This window comes from Salmo trutta, chromosome 12 (assembly GCF_901001165.1).
Source record: "Salmo trutta chromosome 12, fSalTru1.1, whole genome shotgun sequence".
Taxonomy (NCBI): domain Eukaryota; kingdom Metazoa; phylum Chordata; class Actinopteri; order Salmoniformes; family Salmonidae; genus Salmo; species Salmo trutta.
In genome coordinates, this window is record NC_042968.1 from 40,317,437 (window position 1) to 40,342,436 (window position 25,000).

The following is a 25,000-nucleotide window of genomic DNA, read 5'->3' on the forward strand; positions in this document are numbered from 1 at the left end:
GGGGCCCCTATAATGTGTGATGGTTTGTAGTGACTGGAGCTCCTATAATGTGTGATGGTTTGTAGTGACTGTCTCCTATAATGTGTGATGGTTTGTAGTGACTGTCTCCTATAATGTGTGATGGTTTGTAGTGACTGGGGCTCCTATAATGTGTGATGGTTTGTAGTGACTGGAGCTCCTATAATGTGTGATGGTTTGTAGTGACTGGGGCCCCTATAATGTGTGATGGTTTGTAGTGACTGGAGCTCCTATAATGTGTGATGGTTTGTAGTGACTGGGGCTCCTATAATGTGTGATGGTTTGTAGTGACTGGGGCTCCTATAATGTGTGATGGTTTGTAGTGACTGGGGCTCCTATAATGTGTGATGGTTTGTAGTGACTGGGGCTCCTATAATGTGTGATGGTTTGTAGTGACTGGGGCTCCTATAATGTGTGATGGTTTGTAGTGACTGGGGCTCCTATAATGTGTGATGGTTTGTAGTGACTGGGGCTCCTATATTGTGTGATGGTTTGTAGTGACTGTCTCCTATAATGTGTGATGGTTTGTAGTGACTGGGGCCCCTATAATGTGTGATGGTTTGTAGTGACTGTCTCCTATAATGTGTGATGGTTTGTAGTGACTGGGGCCCCTATAATGTGTGATGGTTTGTAGTGACTGGGGCTCCTATAATGTGTGATGGTTTGTAGTGACTGAGGCTCCTATAATGTGTGATGGTTTGTAGTGACTGGGGCTCCTATAATGTGTGATGGTTTGTAGTGACTGGGGCCTCTATAATGTGTGATGGTTTGTAGTGACTGGGACTCCTATATTGTGTGATGGTTTGTAGTGACTGAGGCTCCTATATTGTGTGATGGTTTGTAGTGACTGGGGCCCCTATAATGTATGATGGTTTGTAGTGACTGGGGCCCCTATAATGTGTGATGGTTTGTAGTGACTGGAGCTCCTATAATGTGTGATGGTTTGTAGTGACTGTCTCCTATAATGTGTGATGGTTTGTAGTGACTGGGGCTCCTATAATGTGTGATGGTTTGTAGTGACTGGGGCTCCTATAATGTGGGATGGTTTGTAGTGACTGGAGCTCCTATAATGTGTGATGGTTTGTAGTGACTGGAGCTCCTATAATGTGTGATGGTTTGTAGTGACTGGAGCTCCTATAATGTGTGATGGTTTGTAGTGACTGGGGCTCCTATAATGTGTGATGGTTTGTAGTGACTGTCTCCTATAATGTGTGATGGTTTGTAGTGACTGGGGCTCCTATAATGTGTGATGGTTTGTAGTGACTGGGGCCTCTATAATGTGTGATGGTTTGTAGTGACTGGGGCCTCTATAATGTGTGATGGTTTGTAGTGACTGTCTCCTATAATGAGTGATGGTTTGTAGTGACTGTCTCCTATAATGTGTGATGGTTTGTAGTGACTGGGGCTCCTATAATGTGTGATGGTTTGTAGTGACTGTCTCCTATAATGTGTGATGGTTTTTAGTGACTGGGGCCTCTATAATGTGTGATGGTTTGTAGTGACTGGGGCCCCTATAATGTGTGATGGTTTGTAGTGACTGTCTCCTATAATGTGTGATGGTTTGTAGTGACTGGGGCCCCTATAATGTGTGATGGTTTGTAGTGACTGGGGCTCCTATAATGTGTTGACTGGTGCTCCTATAATGTGATGTTGAGTGACTGGGGCTCCTATAATGTGTGATGGTTTGTAGTGACTGGGGCTCCTATAATGTGTGATGGTTTGTAGTGACTGGGGCTCCTATAATGTGTGATGGTTTGTAGTGACTGGACCCCCTATAATGTGTGATGGTTTGTAGTGACTGTCTCCTATAATGTATTTAGTATTGAGTTCTGTCTGGCAGAGTGTTGAGGGCCTGTTGTAATGTATTGAGTTCTGTCTGGCAGAGTGTTGAGGGCCTGTTGTAATGTATTGAGTTCTGTCTGGCGGAGTGTTGAGGGGCCTGTTGTAATGTATTTAGTATTGAGTTCTGTCTGGCAGAGTGTTGAGGGCCTGTTGTAATGTATTTAGTATTGAGTTCTGTCTGGCAGAGTGTTGAGGGCCTGTTGTAATGTATTTAGTATTGAGTTCTGTCTGGCAGAGTGTTGAGGGGCCTGTTGTAATGTATTTAGTATTGAGTTCTGTCTGGCAGAGTGTTGAGGGCCTGTTGTAATGTATTTAGTATTGAGTTCTGTCTGGCAGAGTGTTGAGGGCCTGTTGTAATGTATTTAGTATTGAGTTCTGTCTGGCAGAGTGTTGAGGGGCCTGTTGTAATGTATTTAGTATTGAGTTCTGTCTGGCAGAGTGTTGAGGGCCTGTTGTAATGTATTTAGTATTGAGCTCTGTCTGGCAGAGTGTTGAGGGCCTGTTGTAATGCATTTAGTATTGAGTTCTGTCTGGCAGAGTGTTGAGGGCCTGTTGTAATGCATTTAGTATTGAGTTCTGTCTGGCAGAGTGTTGAGGGCCTGTTGTAATGTATTGAGTATTGAGCTCTGTCTGGCAGAGTGTTGAGGGCCTGTTGTAATGTATTTAGTATTGAGTTCTGTCTGGCAGAGTGTTGAGGGCCTGTTGTAATGTATTGAGTATTGAGCTCTGTCTGGCAGAGTGTTGAGGGGCTGTTGTAATGTATTGAGTATTGAGCTCTGTCTGGCAGAGTGTTGAGGGGCCTGTTGTAATGCATTTAGTATTGAGTTCTGTCTGGCAGAGTGTTGAGGGCCTGTTGTAATGTATTGAGTATTGAGCTCTGTCTGGCAGAGTGTTGTGACGGGTCCTGTTGTAATGTCATTGGAGTATTGAGCTCTGTCTGGCAGAGTGTTGAGGGCCTGTTTGTAATGTATTTAGTATTGAGTTCTGTCTGGCAGAGTGTTGAGGGGCTGTTGTAATGTATTGAGTATTGAGCTCTGTCTGGCAGAGTGTTGAGGGGCTTGTTACAAACCTTCATAGATCTGCATTTGCTGCTATTGTTGTCCCAAATATCTCCTTTTTTCTCTCTCTCTGTCTCTCTCACTCTCTCTCTCTCTCTCTCTGTCTCTCTCACTCTCTCTCTCTCTCTCTGTCTCACTCTCTGTCTCTCTCTCTCTCTCTCCTCTCTCTCTCTGTCCACTCTCTCTCTGTTCTCTCTCTCACTCTCTCTCTCTCTCTCTCTCTCTCTCTCTGTCTCACTCTCTCTCTCTCTCTCTGTCTCCCTGTCTGTCGTCTCCCTCTGTCTCTGTCTCTGTTCTCTCTCTCTCTCTCTCTCTCTGTCTCTCTCTCTCTCTCTCTGTCTCTCTCTCTGTCTCTCTCTGTTCTCTCTCTCTCTCTGTCTCTCTCTCTCTCTCTTCTCTCTGTCTCTTTCTCTCTCTCTCTGTCTCTCTGTCTCACTCTCTGTCTCTCTCTCTCTCTCTCTCTCTCTCTCTCTGTCTCTCTGTCTCACTCTCTCTCTGTCTCTCTCTCTCACTCTCTCTCTCTCTCTCTCTCTCTCTGTCTCACTCTCTCTCTCTCTCTCTGTCTCCCTGTCTGTCTGTCTCCCTCTGTCTCTGTCTCTGTCTCTCTCTCTCTCTCTCTCTCTCTCTCTGTCTCTCTCTCTCTCTCTGTCTCTCTCTCTGTCTCTCTCTCTGTCTCTCTCTCTGTCTCTCTCACTCTCTCTCTGTCTCTCTCACTCTCTCTCTGTCTCTCTCACTCTCTCACTCTCTATCTGTTTCTGTCTGTCTGTCTGTCTTTCTCTCTCTCTTTCTCTCTCTGTCTCCCTGTCTCTCTGTCTCTGTTTCTCTCTCTGTCTCTGTTTCTCTCTGTCTGTCTGTCTCTCTCTCTCTCTCTCTCTGTCCCTGTCTCTCTGTCTCTCTCTCTCATTCTGGAGCTACAGAACATAGTGACCTACTGTGTAGCATGTCAGAGTAGAGAGACACTTAGAGACTGATCTGAGGTCAGTAGTTAGACCAGTCAGTTAGCAAAGAGACAGGTCCCAGCAGTAGAGAAGTACTTAGAGACTGATCTGAGATCAGTAGTTAGACCAGTAGGGTAGTCTGGCTGTACATTAATGGGGTCAGTAGAGTGGGGGCTGTGAGACCCCCCCTGACGGGCTGAGGAGCTGACTGAGGAGGGTTGTTGCTGGGTAGAAGGGAGACGACAGAACAGGAGGACTAACAGATAGTCGGGGGGGGCAGCAGCAGATGAACAGAGGAGGGTTGTTACTGGGTAGAAGGGAGACGACAGAGCAGGAGGATTAACAGATAGTCGGGGGGGGGGGCAGCAGATGAACAGAGGAGGGTTGTTACTGGGTAGAAGGGAGACGACAGAACAGGAGGACTAACAGATAGTCGGGGGGGGCAGCAGCAGATGAACAGAGGAGGGTTGTTACTGGGTAGAAGGGAGACGACAGAGCAGGAGGATTAACAGATAGTCGGGGGGGGCAGCAGCAGATGAACAGAGGAGGGTTGTTACTGGGTAGAAGGGAGACGACAGAGCAGGAGGATTAACAGATAGTCGGGGGGGGGCAGCAGCAGATGAACAGAGGAGGGTTGTTACTTGGTAGAAGGGAGACGACAGAGCAGGAGGATTAACAGATAGTCGGGGGGGGGCAGCAGCAGATGAACAGAGGAGGGTTGTTGCTGGGTAGAAGGGAGACGGGAGGACAGAACAGGAGGATTAACAGATAGTCGGGGGGGGCAGCAGCAGATGAACAGAGGAGGGTTGTTGCTGGGTAGAAGGGAGACGGGAGGACAGAACAGGAGGACTAACAGATAGTCGGGGGGGGGCAGCAGATGAACAGAGGAGGGTTGATGAAGGGGAAGGAGGAGGCTAGGAGGTTGCTGTTGAAAACAGTGCAATAAGAAGCTTATGAAAGTATTCAGACTTCTTGACTTTTTCCACATTTTGTTACGTTACAGTTTTTTCTAAAATGTATTACATAGTTCTGAGCGCTCTGGAGCAGGTTTTCATCAAGGATCTCTCTGTAAATTCCTCTGATCATCTTTGTATCGATCCTGACTAGTCTCCCAGTCCCTGCCGCTGAAAAACATCCCCACAGCATGATGCTGCCACCGCCATGCTTCACCGTAGGGAGGTGCCAGGTTTCCCCCAGACGTGACGCTTGGTATTCAGGCCAAAGAGTTCAATCTTGGTTTCATCAGACCAGAGAATCTTGTTTCTCATGGTCAGAGAGTCTTCAGGTGCCTTTTGGTAAACTCCAAGAGGGCTGTCATTTGCCTTTTACTGAGGAGTGGCTTCCGTCTGGCCACTCTACCATAAAGGCCTGATTGGTGGCGTGCAGCAGAGATGGTTGTCCTTCTGGAAGGTTCTCCCATCTCCACAGAGGAACTCTAGAGCTCTGTCAGAGTGACCATCGGGTTCTTGGGGACCGTCAATGCCGCAGACATTTAATGGTACCCTTCCCCAGATCTGTGCCTCGACACAATCCTGTCTCGGAGCTCTAAGGACAATTCCTTCGACCTCATGGCTTGGTTTTTGCTCTGACATGCACTGTCAACTGTGGGACCTTATATAGACAGGTGTGTACCTTTACAATCAATTTTAGAATAAGGCTTTAACGTAACAAACTGTGTAAAAAAAAATCAAGGGGTCTGAATACTTTCTGATGGCACTGTTTATACTAGCAAAATGGAGGAGACGACTGGACAGGTCTGTGTGGGTGGCTGACAGGAAGACAGGTCTGGACAGGTCTGAGAGGAAGACAGGACTGGACAGGTCTGTGTGGGTGGCTGAGAGGAAGACAGGTCTGGACAGGTCTGACAGGAAGACAGGACTGGACAGGTCTGAGAGTAAGACAGGACTGGACAGGGCTGTGTGGGTGGCTGAGAGAAAGACAGGACTGGAGGGTGGAGAGGATTGAGGGCAGCAGACTAGAAGAGGGGACATGTCTGGGGATGAGAGAGAGTCAGAGCCTCTCACCCAGCAGTCACCTCTCCTGTCTCACACACATCTATATTTAATTATACCTCAGGCTGCTCAGTAGGGACTGAGGATGACCAGGGATGTTCTCTGTTTAGTGAGTCCTCCAGATCAGAGGCAGTAGTGATGACCATAGATGTTCTCTGTTTAGTGAGTCCTCCAGATCAGAGGCAATAGGGATGACCAGGGATGTTCTCTGTTTAGTGAGTCCTCCAGATCAGAGGCAGTAGGGATGACCAGGGATGTTCTCTGTTTAGTGAGTCCTCCAGATCAGAGGCAGTTGGGATGACCAGGGATGTTCTCTGTTTAGTGAATCCTCCAGATCAGAGGCAGTAGGGATGACCAGGGATGTTCTCTGTTTAGTGAGTCCTCCAGATCAGAGGCAGTAGGGATGACCAGGGATGTTCTCTGTTTAGTGAGTCCTCCAGATCAGAGGCAGTAGGGATGAGCAGGGATGTTCTCTGTTTAGTGAGTCCAGGGATGTTCTCTGTTTAGTGAGTCCTCCAAATCAGAGGCAGTAGGGATGACCAGGGATGTTCTCTGTTTAGTGAGTCCTCCAGATCAGAGGCAGTAGGGATGACCAGGGATGTTCTCTGTTTAGCGAGTCCTCCAAATCAGAGGCAGTAGGGATGACCAGGGATGTAATCTGTTTAGTGAGTCCTCCAGATCAGAGGCAGTAGGGATGACCAGGGATGTTCTCTGTTTAGCGAGTCCTCCAGATCAGAGGCAGTAGGGATGACCAGGGATGTTCTCTGTTTAGTGAGTCCTCCAGATCAGAGGCAGTAGGGATGACCAGGGATGTTCTCTGTTTAGTGAGTCCTCCAGATCAGAGGCAGTAGGGATGACCAGGGATGTTCTCTGTTTAGTGAGTCCTCCAGATCAGAGGCAGTAGGGATGACCACGGATGTTCTTTGTTTAGTGAGTCCTCCAGATCAGAGGCAGTAGGGATGACCAGGGATGTTCTCTGTTTAGTGAGTCCAGGGATGTTCTCTGTTTAGTGAGTCCTCCAGATCAGAGGCAGTAGGAATGACCAGGGATGTTCTCTGTTTAGTGAGTCCTCCAGATCAGAGGCAGTAGGGATGACCACGGATGTTCTTTGTTTAGTGAGTCCTCCAGATCAGAGGCAGTAGGGATGACCAGGGATGTTCTCTGTTTAGTGAGTCCTCCAGATCAGAGGCAGTAGAGATGACCAGGGATGTTCTCTGTTTAGTGAGTCCTCCAGATCAGAGGCAGTAGGGATGACCAGGGATGTTCTCTGTTTAGTGAGTCCTCCAGATCAGAGGCAGTAGGGATGACCAGGGATGTTCTCTGTTTAGTGAGTCCTCCAGATCAGAGGCAGTAGGGATGACCAGGGATGTTCTCTGTTTAGTGAGTCCTCCAGATCAGAGGCAGTAGGGATGACCAGGGATGTTCTCTGTTTAGTGAGTCCTCCAGATCAGAGGCAGTAGGGATGACCAGGGATGTTCTCTGTTTAGCGAGTCCTCCAAATCAGAGGCAGTAGGGATGACCAGGGATGTTCTCTGTTTAGTGAGTCCACCAGATCAGAGGCAGTAGTGATGACCAGGGATGTTCTCTGTTTAGTGAGTCCTCCAGATCAGAGGCAGTAGGGATGACCAGGGATGTTCTCTGTTTAGTGAGTCCTCCAGATCAGAGGCAGTGGGGATGACCAGGGATGTTCTCTGTTTAGCGAGTCCTCCAGATCAGAGCCAGTAGGGATGACCAGGGATGTTCTCTGTTTAGTGAGTCCTCCAGATCAGAGGCAGTGTGGATGACCAGGGATGTTCTCTGTTTAGTGAGTCCTCCAGATCAGAGGCAGTAGGGATGACCAGGGATGTTCTCTGTTTAGCGAGTCCTCCAGATCAGAGGCAGTAGGGACGACCAGGGATGTTCTCTGTTTAGTGAGTCCTCCAGATCAGAGGCAGTAGGGATGACCAGGGATGTTCTCTGTTTAGTGAGTCCTCCGGATCAGAGGCAGTAGGGATGACCAGGGATGTTATCTGTTTAGTGAGTCCTCCAGATCAGAGGCAGTAGGGATGACCAGGGATGTTCTCTGTTTAGTGAGTCCTCCAGATCAGAGGCAGTAGGGATGACCAGGGATGGTCTCTGTTTACATCTATATTTGATCATACCTCAGCCTGGCCAGGCAGCAGGTCAACATAATGTTTCATCTGTCATGAGACAGGAGAAACAGCCATAAGTCTAGCGGCCCATAACTACCTGCTCATATGGTGACCTCTGCCCTGGGGGTCTGTAATGCTCAGGGCCAGTCACATTGCGTATGAATATGTGTTTCTATCCTCTACTGAGACGTGTGTGGTGTGTTGCAGGGGCCCCAAATCCAAACACTGCAGTGCCTGTAACAAGTGTGTTGCTAGCTTTGACCATCACTGCAGGTGGCTCAACAACTGTGTGGGGAGCAGGAATTACTGGTCAGTATCTATCTTTTTGTTCTTATATATATATATATATATATATATATATATATATATATATATATATATATATATATAATCTCTCTATCTCTTTCTCCATCTCTATCTCACCACAGTATAGGTTGTATAGAGCGGGGTCTGAAATTATTGACACCCTTAATAAAGCAAAACAGACCAGCTCCTCTGTGTTTACCAGTCAGCATCACACCAGAGTTAGTCCTAGACCAGCTCCTCTGTGTTTACCAGTCAGCATCACACCAGAGTTAGTCCTAGACCAGCTCCTCTGTGTTTACCCAGTCAGCATCACACCAGAGTTAGTCCTAGACCAGCTCCTCTGTTTACCAGTCAGCATCACACCAGAGTTAGTCCTAGACCAGCTCCTCTGTTTACCAGTCAGCATCACACCAGAGTTAGTCCTAGACCAGCTCCTCTGTGTTTACCAGTCAGCATCACACCAGAGTTAGCCCCTAGACCAGCTCCTCTGTGTTTACCAGTCAGCATCACACCAGAGTTAGCCCTAGACCAGCTCGTCTGTGTTTACCAGTCAGCATCACACCAGAGTGTGTCCTAGACCAGCTCCTCTGTGTTTACCAGTCAGCATCACACCATAGTTAGTCCTAGACCCAGCTCCTCTGTGTTTACCAGTCAGCATCACACCAGAGTTAGTCCTGGACCAGCTCCTCTGTGTTTACCAGTCAGCATCACATCAGAGTTGCCCCTAGACCACCTCCTCTGTGTTTACCAGTCAGCATCACACCAGAGTTAGTCCTTGACCAGCTCCTCTGTGTTTACCAGTCAGCATCACACCAGAGTTAGTCCTAGACCAGCTCCTCTGTGTTTACCAGTCAGCATCACACCAGAGTTAGTCCTAGACCAGCTCCTCTGTGTTTACCAGTCAGCATCACACCAGAGTTAGTCCTAGACCAGCTCCTCTGTGTTTACCAGTCAGCATCACACCAGAGTTAGTCCTGAACCAGCTCCTCTGTGTTTACCAGTCAGCATCACACCAGAGTTAGTCCTAGACCAGCTCCTCTGTGTTTACCAGTCAGCATCACACCAGAGTTAGTCCTAGACCAGCTCCTCTGTGTTTACCAGTCAGCATCACACCAGAGTTAGTCCCTAGACCAGCTCCTCTGTGTTTACCAGTCAGCATCACATCAGAGTTGCCCCTAGACCACCTCCTCTGTGTTTACCAGTCAGCATCACACCAGAGTTAGTCCTAGACCAGCTCCTCTGTGTTTACCAGTCAGCATCACACCAGAGTTAGTCCTAGACCAGCTCCTCTGTGTTTACCAGTCAGCATCACACCAGAGTTAGTCCTGGACCAGCTCCTCTGTGTTTACCAGTCAGCATCACACCAGAGTTAGTCCTAGACCAGCTCCTCTGTGTTTACCAGTCAGCATCACACCAGAGTTAGTCCTAGACCAGCTCCTCTGTGTTTACCAGTCAGCATCACACCAGAGTTAGTCCCTAGACCAGCTCCTCTGTGTTTACCAGTCAGCATCACACCAGAGTTAGCCCCTAGACCAGCTCCTCTGTGTTTACCAGTCAGCATCACACCAGAGTTAGTCCTAGACCAGCTCCTCTGTGTTACCCAGTCTGCATCACACCAGAGTTAGTCCTAGACCAGCTCCTCTGTGTTTACCAGTCAGCATTACACCAGAGATAGTCCTAGACCAGCTCCTCTGTGTTTACCAGTCAGCATCACACCAGAGTTAGTCCTAGACCAGCTCCTCTGTGTTTACCAGTCAGCATCCCACCAGAGTTAGCCCCTAGACCAGCTCCTCTGTGTTTACCAGTCAGCATCACACCAGTGTTAGTCCTAGACCAGCTCCTCTGTGTTTACCAGTCAGCATCACACCAGAGTTAGTCCTAGACCAGCTCCTCTGTGTTTACCAATCAGCATCACACCAGAGTTAGTCCTAGACCAGCTCCTCTGTGTTTACCAGTCAGCATCACACCAGAGTTAGCCCCTAGACCAGCTCCTCTGTGTTTACCAGTCAGCATCACACCAGAGTTAGTCCTAGACCAGCTCCTCTCTGTTTACCAGTCAGCATCACACCAGAGTTAGTCCTAGACCAGCTCCTCTGTGTTTACCAATCAGAATCACACCAGAGTTAGTCCTAGACCAGCTCCTCTGTGTTTACCAGTCAGCATCACACCAGAGTTAGTCCTAGACCAGCTCCTCTGTGTTTACCAGTTAGCATCACACCAGAGTTAGTCCTAGACCAGCTCCTCTGTGTTTACCAGTCAGCATCACACCAGAGTTAGTCCTAGACCAGCTCCTCTGTGTTTACCAGTCAGCATCACACCAGAGTTAGCCCCCTAGACCAGCTCCTCTGTGTTTACCAGTCAGCATCACACCAGAGTTAGTCCTAGACCAGCTCCTCTGTGTTTACCAGTCAGCATCACACCAGAGTTAGTCCTAGACCAGCTCCTCTGTGTTTACCAGTCAGCATCACACCAGAGTTAGTCCTAGACCAGCTCCTCTGTGTTTACCAGTCAGCATCACACCAGAGTTAGTCCTAGACCAGCTCCTCTGTGTTTACCAGTCAGCATCACACCAGAGTTAGCCCCTAGACCAGCTCCTCTGTGTTTACCAGTCAGCATCACACCAGAGTTAGTCCTAGACCAGCTCCTCTGTGTTTACCAGTCAGCATCACACCAGAGTTAGCCCCTAGATCAGCTCCTCTGTGTTTACCAGTCAGCATCACACCAGAGTTAGCCCCTAGACCAGCTCCTCTGTGTTTACCAGTCAGCATCACACCAGAGTTAGTCCTAGACCAGCTCCTCTGTGTTTACCAATCAGCATCACACCAGAGTTAGTCCTAGACCAGCTCCTCTGTGTTTACCAGTCAGCATCACACCAGAGTTAGTCCTAGACCAGCTCCTCTGTGTTTACCAGTCAGCATCACACCAGAGTTAGTCCTAGACCAGCTCCTCTGTGTTTACCAGTCAGCATCACACCAGAGTTAGCCCCTAGACCAGCTCCTCTGTGTTTACCAGTCAGCATCACACCAGAGTTAGTCCTAGACCAGCTCCTCTGTGTTTACCAGTCAGCATCACACCAGAGTTAGTCCTAGACCAGCTCCTCTGTGTTTACCAGTCAGCATCACACCAGAGTTAGTCCTAGACCAGCTCCTCTGTGTTTACCAGTCAGCATCACACCAGAGTTAGTCCTAGACCAGCTCCTCTGTGTTTACCAGTCAGCATCACACCAGAGTTAGCCCCTAGACCAGCTCCTCTGTGTTTACCAGTCAGCATCACACCAGAGTTAGTCCTAGACCAGCTCCTCTGTGTTTACCAGTCAGCATCACACCAGAGTTAGTCCTAGACCAGCTCCTCTGTGTTTACCAGTCAGCATCACACCAGAGTTAGTCCTAGACCAGCTCCTCTGTGTTTACCAGTCAGCATCACACCAGAGTTAGTCCTGAACCAGCTCCTCTGTGTTTACCAGTCAGCATCACACCAGAGTTAGTCCTAGACCAGCTCCTCTGTGTTTACCAATCAGCATCACACCAGAGTTAGTCCTAGACCAGTTCCTCTGTGTTTACCAATCAGCATCACACCAGAGTTAGTCCCTAGACCAGTGGCTGTTTACTCATAATGTAGTCATGTGCTGCTCAGCCTCAGCTTGGGACACAGACAACATCAAGTATTCTCAGGGTATTCACACGCGCAGTATTACATCTCTTTGGATAAAACAGTCTGCTAAATGGCATATATTATATTATGAAACAGACGTCTTTACTGTGCGTTGGGAAACCCTGCCAGCATGGGCTTTAGTTCAAGGCTTTTAGTCCTGATGCCAGTCATGAATATTCAACACTAGAACTCTGGAACAAGGAACTAGGTCAGCCGTGAGTTTGCTTAAGGCTTTGGGCGTTTTAGCATTGGGCAGGTTTAGCTGATTGACCAAAGTTGTATTTAGGTTAGAATGCTCTCCTTTTTGACTTTAGGCCTGAAGGTCAGAATGCTCTCCTTGGTGACTTTAGACCTGAAGGTCAGAATGCTCTCCTTTTTGACTTTAGACCTGAAGGTCAGAATGCTCTCCTTGGTGACTTTAGGCCTGAAGGTCAGAATGCTCTCCTTGGTGACTTTAGGCCTGAAGGTCAGAATGCTCTCCTTGGTGACTTTAGGCCTGAAGGTCAGAATGCTCTCCTTGGTGACTTTAGGCCTGAAGGTCAGAATGCTCTCCTTGGTGACTTTAAGCCTGAAGGTCAGAATGCTCTCCTTTTTGACTTTAGACCTGAAGGTCAGAATGCTCTCCTTGGTGACTTTAGGCCTGAAGGTCAGAATGCTCTCCTTGGTGACTTTAGGCCTGAAGGTCAGAATGCTCTCCTTGGTGACTTTAGGCCTGAAGGTCAGAATGCTCTCCTTGGTGACTTTAGGCCTGAAGGTCAGAATGCTCTCCTTGGTGACCTTAGGCCTGAAGGTCAGAATGCTCTCCTTGGTGACTTTAGGCCTGAAGGTCAGAATGCTCTCCTTGGTGACCTTAGGCCTGAAGGTCAGAATGCTCTCCTTGGTGACCTTAGGCCTGAAGGTCAGAATGCTCTCCTTGGTGACCTTAGGCCTGAAGGTCAGAATGCTCTCCTTGGTGACTTTAGGCCTGAAGGTCAGAATGCTCTCCTTGGTGACCTTAGGCCTGAAGGTCAGAATGCTCTCCTTGGTGACCTTAGGCCTGAAGGTCAGAATGCTCTCCTTGGTGACTTTAGGCCTGAAGGTCAGAATGCTCTCCTTGGTGACCTTAGGCCTGAAGGTCAGAATGCTCTCCTTGGTGACCTTAGGCCTGAAGGTCAGAATGCTCTCCTTGGTGACCTTAGGCCTGAAGGTCAGAATGCTCTCCTTGGTGACTTTAGGCCTGAAGGTCAGAATGCTCTCCTTGGTGACCTTAGGCCTGAAGGTCAGAATGCTCTCCTTGGTGACCTTAGGCCTGAAGGTCAGAATGCTCTCCTTGGTGACTTTAGGCCGTAACACAGAGTACTGCTCGTGTTTCACAGCATCTTAACAACACTGTGTTTGTCTGTAATGAAGGTATCTTGTCCGTTGATAGACTGTCACTCTGAAGTTCTCGTCTCTCATGACCTTCAACTACCACACTACTAGGACTGGTTGTTTGTCTGGGAAAAGCTTCCCTTGTTCACTTCAAAGTATGTCACTAGCCGTAGTGTTCACTTCAAAGTATGTAACTAGCCGTAGTGTTCACTTCAAAGTATGTAACTAGCCGTAGTGTTCACTTCAAAGTATGTAACTAGCCGTAGTGTTCACTTCAAAGTATGTAACTAGCCGTAGTGTTCACTTCAAGTATGTAACTAGCCGTAGTGTTCACTTCAAAGTATGTAACTAGCCGTAGTGTTCACTTCAAAGTATGTAACTAGCCGTAGTGTTCACTTCAAAGTATGTAACTAGCCGTAGTGTTCACTTCAAAGTATGTAACTAGCCGTAGTGTTCACTTCAAAGTATGTAACTAGCCGTAGTGTTCACTTCAAAGTATGTAACTAGCCGTAGTGTTCACTTCAAAGTATGTAACTAGCCATAGTGTTCACTTCAAAGTATGTAACTAGCCATAGTGCCTGAATATGCTCAAATCTTTATTGTTGCCTTTTTCACCCCTCACTACTATAGCTGGTATAGACAATATATCATATCCTAACCTCCCATCATTCCCTCTCTGTGTTCATGTACCCTATCCTCTCTCTCTACCCCAGGCTCTTCCTGAACAGTGGTATCTCTGTGTTCATGTACCCTATCCTCTCTCTCTCTCTACCCCAGGCTCTTCCTGAACAGTGGTATCTCTGTGTTCATGTACCCTATCCTCTCTCTCTACCTCAGGCTCTTCCTGAACAGTGGTATCTCTGTGTTCATGTACCCTATCCTCTCTCTCTACCCCAGGCTCTTCCTGAACAGTGGTATCTCTGTGTTCATGTACCCTATCCTCTCTCTCTACCCCAGGCTCTTCCTGAACAGTGGTATCTCTGTGTTCATGTACCCTATCCTCTCTCTCTACCCCAGGCTCTTCCTGAACAGTGGTATCTCTGTGTTCATGTACCCTATCCTCTCTCTCTCTCTACCCCAGGCTCTTCCTGAACAGTGGTATCTCTGTGTTCATGTACCCTATCCTCTCTCTCTACCCCAGGCTCTTCCTGAACAGTGGTATCTCTGTGTTCATGTACCCTATCCTCTCTCTCTCTACCCCAGGCTCTTCCTGAACAGTGTTATCTCTGTGTTCATGTACCCTATCCTCTCTCTCTACCGCAGGCTCTTCCTGAACAGTGGTATCTCTGTGTTCATGTACCCTATCCTCTCTCTCTACCCCAGGCTCTTCCTGAACAGTGGTATCTCTGTGTTCATGTACCCTATCCTCTCTCTCTACCCCAGGCTCTTCCTGAACAGTGGTATCTCTGTGTTCATGTACCCTATCCTCTCTCTCTACCCCAGGCTCTTCCTGAACAGTGGTATCTCTGTGTTCATGTACCCTATCCTCTCTCTCTACCCAGGTTCTTCCTGAACAGTGGTATCTCTGTGTTCATGTACCCTATCCTCTCTCTCTCTACCCCAGGCTCTTCCTGAACAGTGGTATCTCTGTGTTCATGTACCCTATCCTCTCTCTCTCTACCCCAGGCTCTTCCTGAACAGTGGTATCTCTGTGTTCATGTACCCTATCCTCTCTCTCTACCCAGGCTCTTCCTGAACAGTGGTATCTCTGTGTTCATGTACCCTATCCTCTCTCTCTACCCCAGGCTCTTCCTGAACAGTGGTATCTCAGTGTTCATGTACCCTATCCTCTCTCTCTACCCCAGGCTCTTCCTGAACAGTGGTATCTCTGTGTTCATGTACCCTATCCTCTCTCTCTCTACCCACGCTCTTCCTGAACAGTGGTATCTCTGTGTTCATGTACCCTATCCTCTCTCTCTACCCCAGGCTCTTCCTGAACAGTGGTATCTCTGTGTTCATGTACCCTATCCTCTCTCTCTACCCCAGGCTCTTCCTGAACAGTGGTATCTCTGTGTTATGTACCCTATCCTCTCTCTCTACCCCAGGCTCTTCCTGAACAGTGGTATCTCTGTGTTCATGTACCCTATCCTCTCTCTCTACCCCAGGCTCTTCCTGAACAGTGGTATCTCTGTGTTCATGTACCCTATCCCCTCTCTCTACCCCAGGCTCTTCCTGAACAGTGGTATCTCTGTGTTCATGTACCCTAACCTCTCTCTCTACCCCAGGCTCTTCCTGAACAGTGGTATCTCTGTGTTCATGTACCCTATCCTCTCTCTCTCTACCCCAGGCTCTTCCTGAACAGTGGTATCTCTGTGTTCATGTACCCTATCCTCTCTCTCTCTACCGCAGGCTCTTCCTGAACAGTGGTATCTCTGTGTTCATGTACCCTATCCTCTCTCTCTCTACCCCAGGCTCTTCCTGAACAGTGGTATCTCTGTGTTCATGTACCCTATCCTCTCTCTCTCTACCCCAGGCTCTTCCTGAACAGTGGTATCTCTGTGTTCATGTACCCTATCCTCTCTCTCTACCCCAGGCTCTTCCTGAACAGTGGTATCTCTGTGTTCATGTACCCTATCCTCTCTCTCTACCCCAGGCTCTTCCTGAACAGTGGTATCTCTGTGTTCATGTACCCTATCCTCTCTCTCTCTACCCCAGGCTCTTCCTGAACAGTGGTATCTCTGTGTTCATGTACCCTATCCCCTCTCTCTACCCCAGGCTCTTCCTGAACAGTGGTATCTCTGTGTTCATGTACCCTATCCCCTCTCTCTACCCCAGGCTCTTCCTGAACAGTGGTATCTCTGTGTTCATGTACCCTATCCCCTCTCTCTACCCCAGGCTCTTCCTGAACAGTGGTATCTCTGTGTTCATGTACCCTATCCTCTCTCTACCCCAGGCTCTTCCTGAACAGTGGTATCTCTGTGTTCATGTACCCTATCCCCTCTCTACCCCAGGCTCTTCCTGAACAGTGGTATCTCTGTGTTCATGTACCCTATCCTCTCTCTCCCTCTACCCCAGGCTCTTCCTGAACAGTGGTATCTCTGTGTTCATGTACCCTATCCCCTCTCTCTACCCCAGGCTCTTCCTGAACAGTGGTATCTCTGTGTTCATGTACCCTATCCTCTCTCTCTCTCTACCCCAGGCTCTTCCTGAACAGTGGTATCTCTGTGTTCATGTACCCTATCCTCTCTCTCTCTCTACCCCAGGCTCTTCCTGAACAGTGGTATCTCTGTGTTCATGTACCCTATCCTCTCTCTCTACTCCAGGCTCTTCCTGAACAGTGGTATCTCTGTGTTCATGTACCCTATCCTCTCTCTCTACTCCAGGCTCTTCCTGAACAGTGGTATCTCTGTGTTCATGTACCCTATCCTCTCTCTCTACCCCAGGCTCTTCCTGAACAGTGGTATCTCTGTGTTCATGTACCCTATCCTCTCTCTCTACCCCAAGCTCTTCCTGAACAGTGTTATCTCTGTGTTCATGTACCCTATCCTCTCTCTCTCTACCCCAGGCTCTTCCTGAACAGTGGTATCTCTGTGTTCATGTACCCTATCCTCTCTCTCTCTCTACCCCAGGCTCTTCCTGAACAGTGGTATCTCTGTGTTCATGTACCCTATCCTCTCTCTCTCTCTACCCCAGGCTCTTCCTGAACAGTGGTATCTCTGTGTTCATGTACCCTATCCTCTCTCTCTACCCCAGGCTCTTCCTGAACAGTGGTATCTCTGTGTTCATGTACCCTATCCTCTCTCTCTCTACCCCAGGCTCTTCCTGAACAGTGGTATCTCTGTGTTCATGTACCCTATCCTCTCTCTCTACCCAGGCTCTTCCTGAACAGTGGTATCTCTGTGTTCATGTACCCTATCCTCTCTCTCTACCCCAGGCTCTTCCTGAACAGTGGTATCTCTGTGTTCATGTACCCTATCCTCTCTCTCTACCCCAGGCTCTTCCTGAACAGTGGTATCTCTGTGTTCATGTACCCTATCCTCTCTCTCTCTACCCCAGGCTCTTCCTGAACAGTGGTATCTCTGTGTTCATGTACCCTATCCTCTCTCTCTACCCAGGCTCTTCCTGAACAGTGGTATCTCTGTGTTCATGTACCCTATCCTCTCTCTCTACCCCAGGCTCTTCCTGAACAGTTGTATCTCTGTGTTCATGTACCCTATCCTCTCTCTCTACCCCAGGCTCTTCCTGAACAGTGGTATCTCTGTGTTCATGTACCCTATCCTCTCTCTCTCTACCCCAGGCTCTTCCTGAACAGTGGTATCTCTGTGTTCATGTACCCTATCCCCTCTCTCTACCCCAGGCTCTTCCTGAACAGTGGTATCTCTGTGTTCATGTACCCTATCCTCTCTCTCTACCCCAGGCTCTTCCTGAACAGTGGTATCTCTGTGTTCATGTACCCTATCCTCTCTCTCTACCCCAGGCTCTTCCTGAACAGTGTGATCTCTGCTCTGCTGGGTGTTTTCCTGGTGGGGGTCATCGCCAGTTACATCTTCATCGAGTTCTTCTTGGATCCCTCAAAGCTGCGCAGTGATAAACACTTCCAAGGTAAACCCTGGTACCTGGCAGTGATAAACACTTCCAAGGTAAACCCTGGTACTGAAACACTTCCAAGGTAAACCCTGATACTGATAAACACTTCCAAGGTAACCCTGGTACTGATAAACACTTCCAAGGTAACCCTGGTACTGATAAACACTTCCAAGGTAAACCCTGGTACTGATAAACACTTTCAAGGTAACCCTGGTACTGATAAACACTTCCAAGGTAACCCTGGTACTGATAAACACTTCCAAGGTAAACCCTGGTACTGATAAACACTTTCAAGGTAAAACCTGGTAACTTGCAGTGATAAACACTTCCAAGGTAAACCCTGGTACTGATAAACACTTCCAAGGTAAACCCTGGTACTGATAAACACTTCCAAGGTAAACCCTGGTACCTGGCAGTGATAAACACTTCCAAGGTAAACCCTGGTACTGATAAACACTTCCAAGGTAAACCCTGATACTGATAAACACTTTCAAGGTAAACCCTGGTACTGATAAACACTTTCAAGGTAAACCCTGGTACTGATAAACACTTCCAAGGTAAAACCTGGTACTGAAACACTTTCAAGGTAAACCCTGGTACTGATAAACACTTCCAAGGTAAACCCTGGTACCTGGCAGTGATAAACACTTCCAAGGTAAACCCTGGTACTGATAAACACTTCCAAGGTAACCCTGGTACTGATAAACACTTTCAAGGTAAACCCTGGTACTGATAAACACTTCCAAGGTAAAACCTGGTACTGATAAACACTTCCAAGGTAAACCCTGGTACTGATTAACACTTCCAAGGTAAATCAATCAATCTATGAGCTTTATTATTAGAGAGTGAGAGATTTTACTATATGTGTCCCCTCCTGAAGTCTGTTCTGATGTCCCTGTCTTGTCTGTCTCTCTGCTCAGCATTACAAGACTAGCTCTCTGTGTCCACTCCTGAAGTCTGTTCTGATGTCCCTGTCTTGTCTGTCTCTCTGCTCAGCAATACAAGACTAGCTCTGTGTCCCCTCCTGAAGTCTGTTCTGATGTCCCTGTCTTGTCTGTCTCTCTGCTCAGCAATACAAGACTAGCTCTCTGTGTCCCCTCCTGAAGTCTGTTCTGATGTCCCCGTCTTGTCTGTCTCTCTGCTCAGCAATACAAGACTAGCTAGCTCTCTGTGTCCCCTCCTGAAGTCTGTTCTGATGTCCCCGTCTTGTCCTCCTCACAGTGAACAATGAGACAGTGGTGTGGTTTGTTTTCCTGCCCGTGGCTCCGGTCTCCACAGCAGGTCCAGCCATCCCTGTCCTGGCTGGCATCACCATCGCCCTGGGCCTGCTCTCTGCTCTGCTGCTAGGACATCTACTCTGCTTCCACTTCTACCTCAGTGAGTTTTAAAATCTGCTTTATACTTCATGTTTCTGGCTGGCTGGTCCTTTGTATGTCTGTCTGCTGAGACATCTACTCTGCTTCCACATATATACTGTGGGCAGTCCAAGAACTCGCATTTATATCTAACGTTTACCTACCAACTAAGCATTTATATAACTAACTTTATACTTTAGTCAGAATCTCTCACAATGTACACTTTGGTCATTCGCGTGTCAACCTGAGTCTGTAAATCATATCTACCTCTCTTAGTGTGGACTATACAGAGTCAATGCTGTGGTGAAATATTCATCCCTAACAATGACTGGACTTCTGTTCTCATCTGCATCTCCATAGCAACAGCAGCATTAGCCCCAGTGAATACAACCAGCTCCATAGCAACAGCAGCATTAGCCCCAGTGAATGCAACCAGCTCCATAGCAACAGCAGCATTAGCCCCAGTGAATGCAACCAGCTCCATAGCAACAGCAGCATTAGCCCCAGTGAATACAACCAGCTCCATAGCAACAGCAGAATTAGCCCCAGTGAATACAACCAGCTCCATAGCAACAGCAGCATTAGCCCCAGTGAATACAACCAGCTCCATAGCAACAGCAGCATTAGCCCCAGTGAATGCAACCAGCTCCATAGCAACAGCAGCATTAGCCCCAGTGAATGCAACCAGCTCCATAGCAACAGCAGCATTAGCCCCAGTGAATACAACCAGCTCCATAGCAACAGCAGAATTAGCCCCAGTGAATACAACCAGCTCCATAGCAACAGCAGCATTAGCCCCAGTGAATACAACCAGCTCCATAGCAACAGCAGCATTAGCCCCAGTGAATACAACCAGCTCCATAGCAACAGCAGAATTAGCCCCAGTGAATACAACCAGCTCCATAGCAACAGCAGAATTAGCCCCAGTGAATACAACCAGCTCCATAGCAACAGCAGCATTAGCCCCAGTGAATACAACCAGCTCCATAGCAACAGCAGCATTAGCCCCAGTGAATACAACCAGCTCCATAGCAACAGCAGCATTAGCCCCAGTGAATACAACCAGCTCCATAGCAACAGCAGCATTAGCCCCAGTGAATACAACCAGCTCCATAGCAACAGCAGCATTAGCCCCAGTGAATACAACCAGCTCCATAGCAACAGCAGCATTAGCCCCAGTGAATACAACCAGCTCCATAGCAACAGCAGCATTAGCCCCAGTGAATACAACCAGCTCCATAGCAACAGCAGCATTAGCCCCAGTGAATACAACCAGCTCCATAGCAACAGCAGAATTAGCCCCAGTGAATACAACCAGCTCCATAGCAACAGCAGCATTAGCCCCAGTGAATACAACCAGCTCCATAGCAACAGCAGCATTAGCCCCAGTGAATACAACCAGCTCCATAGCAACAGCAGCATTAGCCCCAGTGAATACAACCAGCTCCATAGCAACAGCAGCATTAGCCCCAGTGAATACAACCAGCTCCATAGCAACAGCAGCATTAGCCCCAGTGAATACAACCAGCTCCATAGCAACAGCAGCATTAGCCCCAGTGAATACAACCAGCTCCATAGCAACAGCAGCATTAGCCCCAGTGAATACAACCAGCTCCATAGCAACAGCAGCATTAGCCCCAGTGAATACAACCAGCTCCATAGCAACAGCAGCATTAGCCCCAGTGAATACAACCAGCTCCATAGCAACAGCAGCATTAGCTCCAGTGAATACAACCAGCTCCATAGCAACAGCAGCATTAGCCCCAGTGAATACAACCAGCTCCATAGCAACAGCAGCATTAGCCCCAGTGAATACAACCAGCTCCATAGCAACAGCAGCATTAGCTCCAGTGAATACAACCAGCTCCATAGCAACAGCAGCATTAGCTCCAGTGAATACAACCAGCTCACTGTTAACATCAAAACATCCCACTAATAAATAATCACATCATGTTACAACACTGGCTTGTATTATCTCTCTCTCTCACACACACACACACACACACACACACACACACGTAGAGCAGTATGTTAGTCCCAGCACGGACTTGGTAGGATAGAAGGCCAAATAGGTGGAGGCTCTGCTGTGTGTGTGTGTGTGTGTGTGTGTGTGTGTGTGTGTGTGTGTGTGTGTGTGTGTGTGTGTGTGTGCGTGCGTGATTTGCCTGCTCTGGTTACCTTGGACACCAGAAGGCTGGATGTCCTTTGGGTGGAGGACCATTCTTGATACACACGGGGAAACTGTTGAGTGTGAAAAACCCAGCAGCGTTGCAGTTCTTGACACACTCAAACCGTTGTGCCTGGCACCTGCTACCATACGCCGTTCACCTGCTACCATACGCTGTTTACAGACACCTGCTACCATACGCTGTTCACCTGCTACCATACGCTGTTTACAGACACCTGCTACCATACGCTGTTCACCTGCTACCATACGCTGTTTACAGACACCTGCTACCATACGCTGTTCACCTGCTACCATACGCTGTTCACAGACACCTGCTACCATACGCTGTTCACAGACACCTGCTACCATACGCTGTTCACCTGCTACCATACGCTGTTCAAAGACACCTGCTACCATACGCTGTTCAAAGACACCTGCTACCATACGCTGTTCACCTGCTACCATACGCTGTTCACAGACACCTGCTACCATACGCTGTTCACAGACACCTGCTACCATACGCTGTTCACCTGCTACCATACGCTGTTCACCTGCTACCATACGCTGTTCACAGACACCTGCTACCATACGCTGTTCACCTGCTACCATACGCTGTTCACCTGCTACCATACGCTGTTCAAAGGCACCTGCTACCATACGCTGTTCAAAGGCACCTGCTACCATACGCTGTTCAAAGGCACCTGCTACCACTACAGGGGATAGGGTCCTGGTCAAAGGTAGGGCACTACAGGGGATAGGGTCCTGGTCAAAGGTAGGGCACCACAGGGGATAGGGTCCTGGTCAAAGGTAGGGCACCACAGGGGATAGGGTCCTGGTCAAAGGTAGGGCACTACAGGGGATAGGGTCCTGGTCAAAGGTAGGGCACTACAGGGGATAGGGTCCTGGTCAAAGGTAGGGCACTACAGGGGATAGGGTCCTGGTCAAGGTAGGGCACTACAGGGGATAGGGTCCTGGTCAAAGGTAGGGCACTACAGGGGATAGGGTCCTGGTCAAAGGTAGGGCACCACAGGGGATAGGGTCCTGGTCAAAGGTAGGGCACCACAGGGGATAGGGTCCTGGTCAAAGGTAGGGCACTACAGGGGATAGGGTCCTGGTCAAGGTAGGGCACTACAGGGGATAGGGTCCTGGTCAAAGGTAGGGCACTACAGGGGATAGGGTCCTGGTCAAAGGTAGGGCACTACAGGGGATAGGGTCCTGGTCAAAGGTAGGGCACCACAGGGGATAGGGTCCTGGTCAAAGGTAGGGCACTACAGGGGATAGGGTCCTGGTCAAAGGTAGGGCACTACAGGGGATAGGGTCCTGGTCAAAGGTAGGGCACTACAGGGGATAGGGTCCTGGTCAAAGGTAGGGCACTACAGGGGATAGGGTCCTGGTCAAAGGTAGGGCACTACAGGGGATAGGGTCCTGGTCAAAGGTAGGGCACTACAGGGGATAGGGTGCCATTTGGGATGCATCCTGTGTCTGACTGAATAAGGTCGAGTAGCTGATAACATTTGTAAGAGGGCCATAGGGAGGGAGGGGCCATAGGGGAAGAGGGAGGGGCCATAGGGAGGGAGGGGCCATAGGGAGGGGCCATAGGGGAAGAGGGAGGGGCCATAGGGGAAGAGGGAGGGGCCATAGGGGAAGAGGGAGGGGCCATAGGGGAAGAGGGAGGGGCCATAGGGAGGGAGGGTGAGGCCATAGGGAGGGAGGGTGGGGCCATAGGGAGGAAGGGGCCATAGGGAGGGAGGGGCCATAGGGGAAGAGGGAGGGGCCAGAGGGAGGGGCCATAGGGGAAGAGGGAGGGGCCATAGGGAGGGAGGGAGGGGCCATAGGGAGGGAGGGAGGGGCCATAGGGAGGGAGGAAGGGACCATAGGGAGGGAGGGAGGGAGGGAGGGGCCATAGGGAGTTACTCTAGTCCCCCACTAGACTGTATGGGAGCAAAGCCTTTCATTGTAGGAGTGCTGATCTATGATCAGTTTAGTATTTTATACAATAATAAATAAGAAGGGGAACCTGATCCCAGATCAGCACTCCGACAGGTGCTTTGAGAATACAGGCCTGTAATGTAGAGAGGTACCACAAGGGGGCGTAAGAGGGATGTCTATCCACTGTGTTGTAGCCTGCTACTGTGTCCATAGAGAGAGCAAGGCAGCTTCCTTTAACGTTGATGATGGAAGGCAGAGATGGTCAACTGGCTGAAAATTCAGCCCGCGGACAATTTTTATTTGGCCCGTCAATTTTTTCTGAGACAAAAAAATAATAATTCGTTTTTCACAAAAAAAAGACTAGGAATTCACCTCAAAATAATTTTATTTTAAGGAAATCTGTTCCCAAGTAATTCCACTCATAAACAGAGAGATGTGATTGTGTATCAATGTAATCAACATTAGATATTTTATTTTAATTTATCAAATATAATATCTGTTTGGGATTTTTGCGTCAATTTGTAATCTACAAATGAATTTGCCTTGTTCTGGCCCTCCAACCGTCCACACAATAAAAAAACATTTTGTAGCTGAATCTAGTTGATGATCCTGGATGTAACATTTCACGAGATTCGGTGTGTGTGTGTGTGTGTGTGTATTACTAACCCTCCTCTCTCTCTGTTTTACAGTGTGGAACCGTCTGAATACGTATGAGTACATTGTCAGACAGAGGCATCGCCAGGAGCCCAGAGACATCAGTAAAGGAGTACAGGGGAACCAAGCAGCTCCTCCTAAAACCAACCTCATGAAGGTACACTGACCCAGGGAAATGGGAGGACCATTTTTATGCGCTGAGGATTGTCTCTTTCCTTCCATCCTACATTTCAGTTGACTTGTGGTCCTCAGTCTCTAGATACCAAGGGACAAAATGGCTACCTTTCAGTTGACTTGTGGTCCTCAGTCTCTAGATACCAAGGGACAAAATGGCTACCTTTCAGTTGACTTGTGGTCCTCAGTCTCTGGATACCAAGGGACAAAATGGCTACCTTTCAGTTGACTTGTGGTGCTCCGTCTCTAGATACCAAGGGACAAAATGGCTACCGTTCAGTTGACTTGTGGTCCTCAGTCTCTAGATACCAAGGTACAAAATGGCTACCGTTCAGTTGACTTGTGGTCCTCAGTCTCTAGATACCAAGGTACAAAATGGCTACCTTTCAGTTGACTTGTGGTGCTCAGTCTCTAGATACCAAGGTACAAAATGGCTACCATTCAGTTGACTTGTGGTCCTCAGTCTCTGGATACCAAGGGACAAAATAGCTATCCTTTTTTCTTGCCTATCCTCGTCCCTGGACTGAATTTGATATATGAGGCACATCAAAATGAAGAAACAAAATCTTAAAACATGTTCCTCCAAACACACTGCTAGCAACTGTCCGTTCTACCTCAGACCAGGCTCACTAACTGTCCGTTCTACCTCAGACCAGGGTCACTAACTGTCCGTTCTGCCTCAGACCAGGGTCACTAACTGTCCGTTCTACCTCAGACCAGGCTCACTAACTGTCCGTTCTGCCTCAGACCAGACTCACTAACTGTCCGTTCTGCCTCAGACCAGGGTCACTAAATGTCCGTTCTACCTCAGACCAGGGTCACTAACTGTCCGTTCTACCTCAGACCAGACTCACTAACTGTCGGTTCTACCTCAGACCAGGCTCACT

At 48.6% G+C, this 25,000-nt stretch overlaps 1 protein-coding gene across 4 annotated transcripts in view; it reads left to right on the plus strand.

The window, feature by feature from the left end:
- Window positions 1-25,000, plus strand: part of LOC115203537 (probable palmitoyltransferase ZDHHC1) — a 58,590-nt gene that overhangs the window by 3,951 nt on the left and 29,639 nt on the right. For 3 of the 4 annotated variants that reach the window (XM_029768307.1, XM_029768310.1, XM_029768308.1), the window contains exons 4-7: window positions 8,208-8,309; window positions 17,725-17,849; window positions 19,056-19,211; window positions 23,975-24,096. In XM_029768307.1, coding sequence (XP_029624167.1) covers window positions 8,208-8,309; window positions 17,725-17,849; window positions 19,056-19,211; window positions 23,975-24,096 — 505 coding nt within the window. The remainder of the gene's footprint in view (window positions 1-8,207; window positions 8,310-17,724; window positions 17,850-19,055; window positions 19,212-23,974; window positions 24,097-25,000) is intronic. The other variant, XM_029768311.1, reaches the window with a different exon arrangement.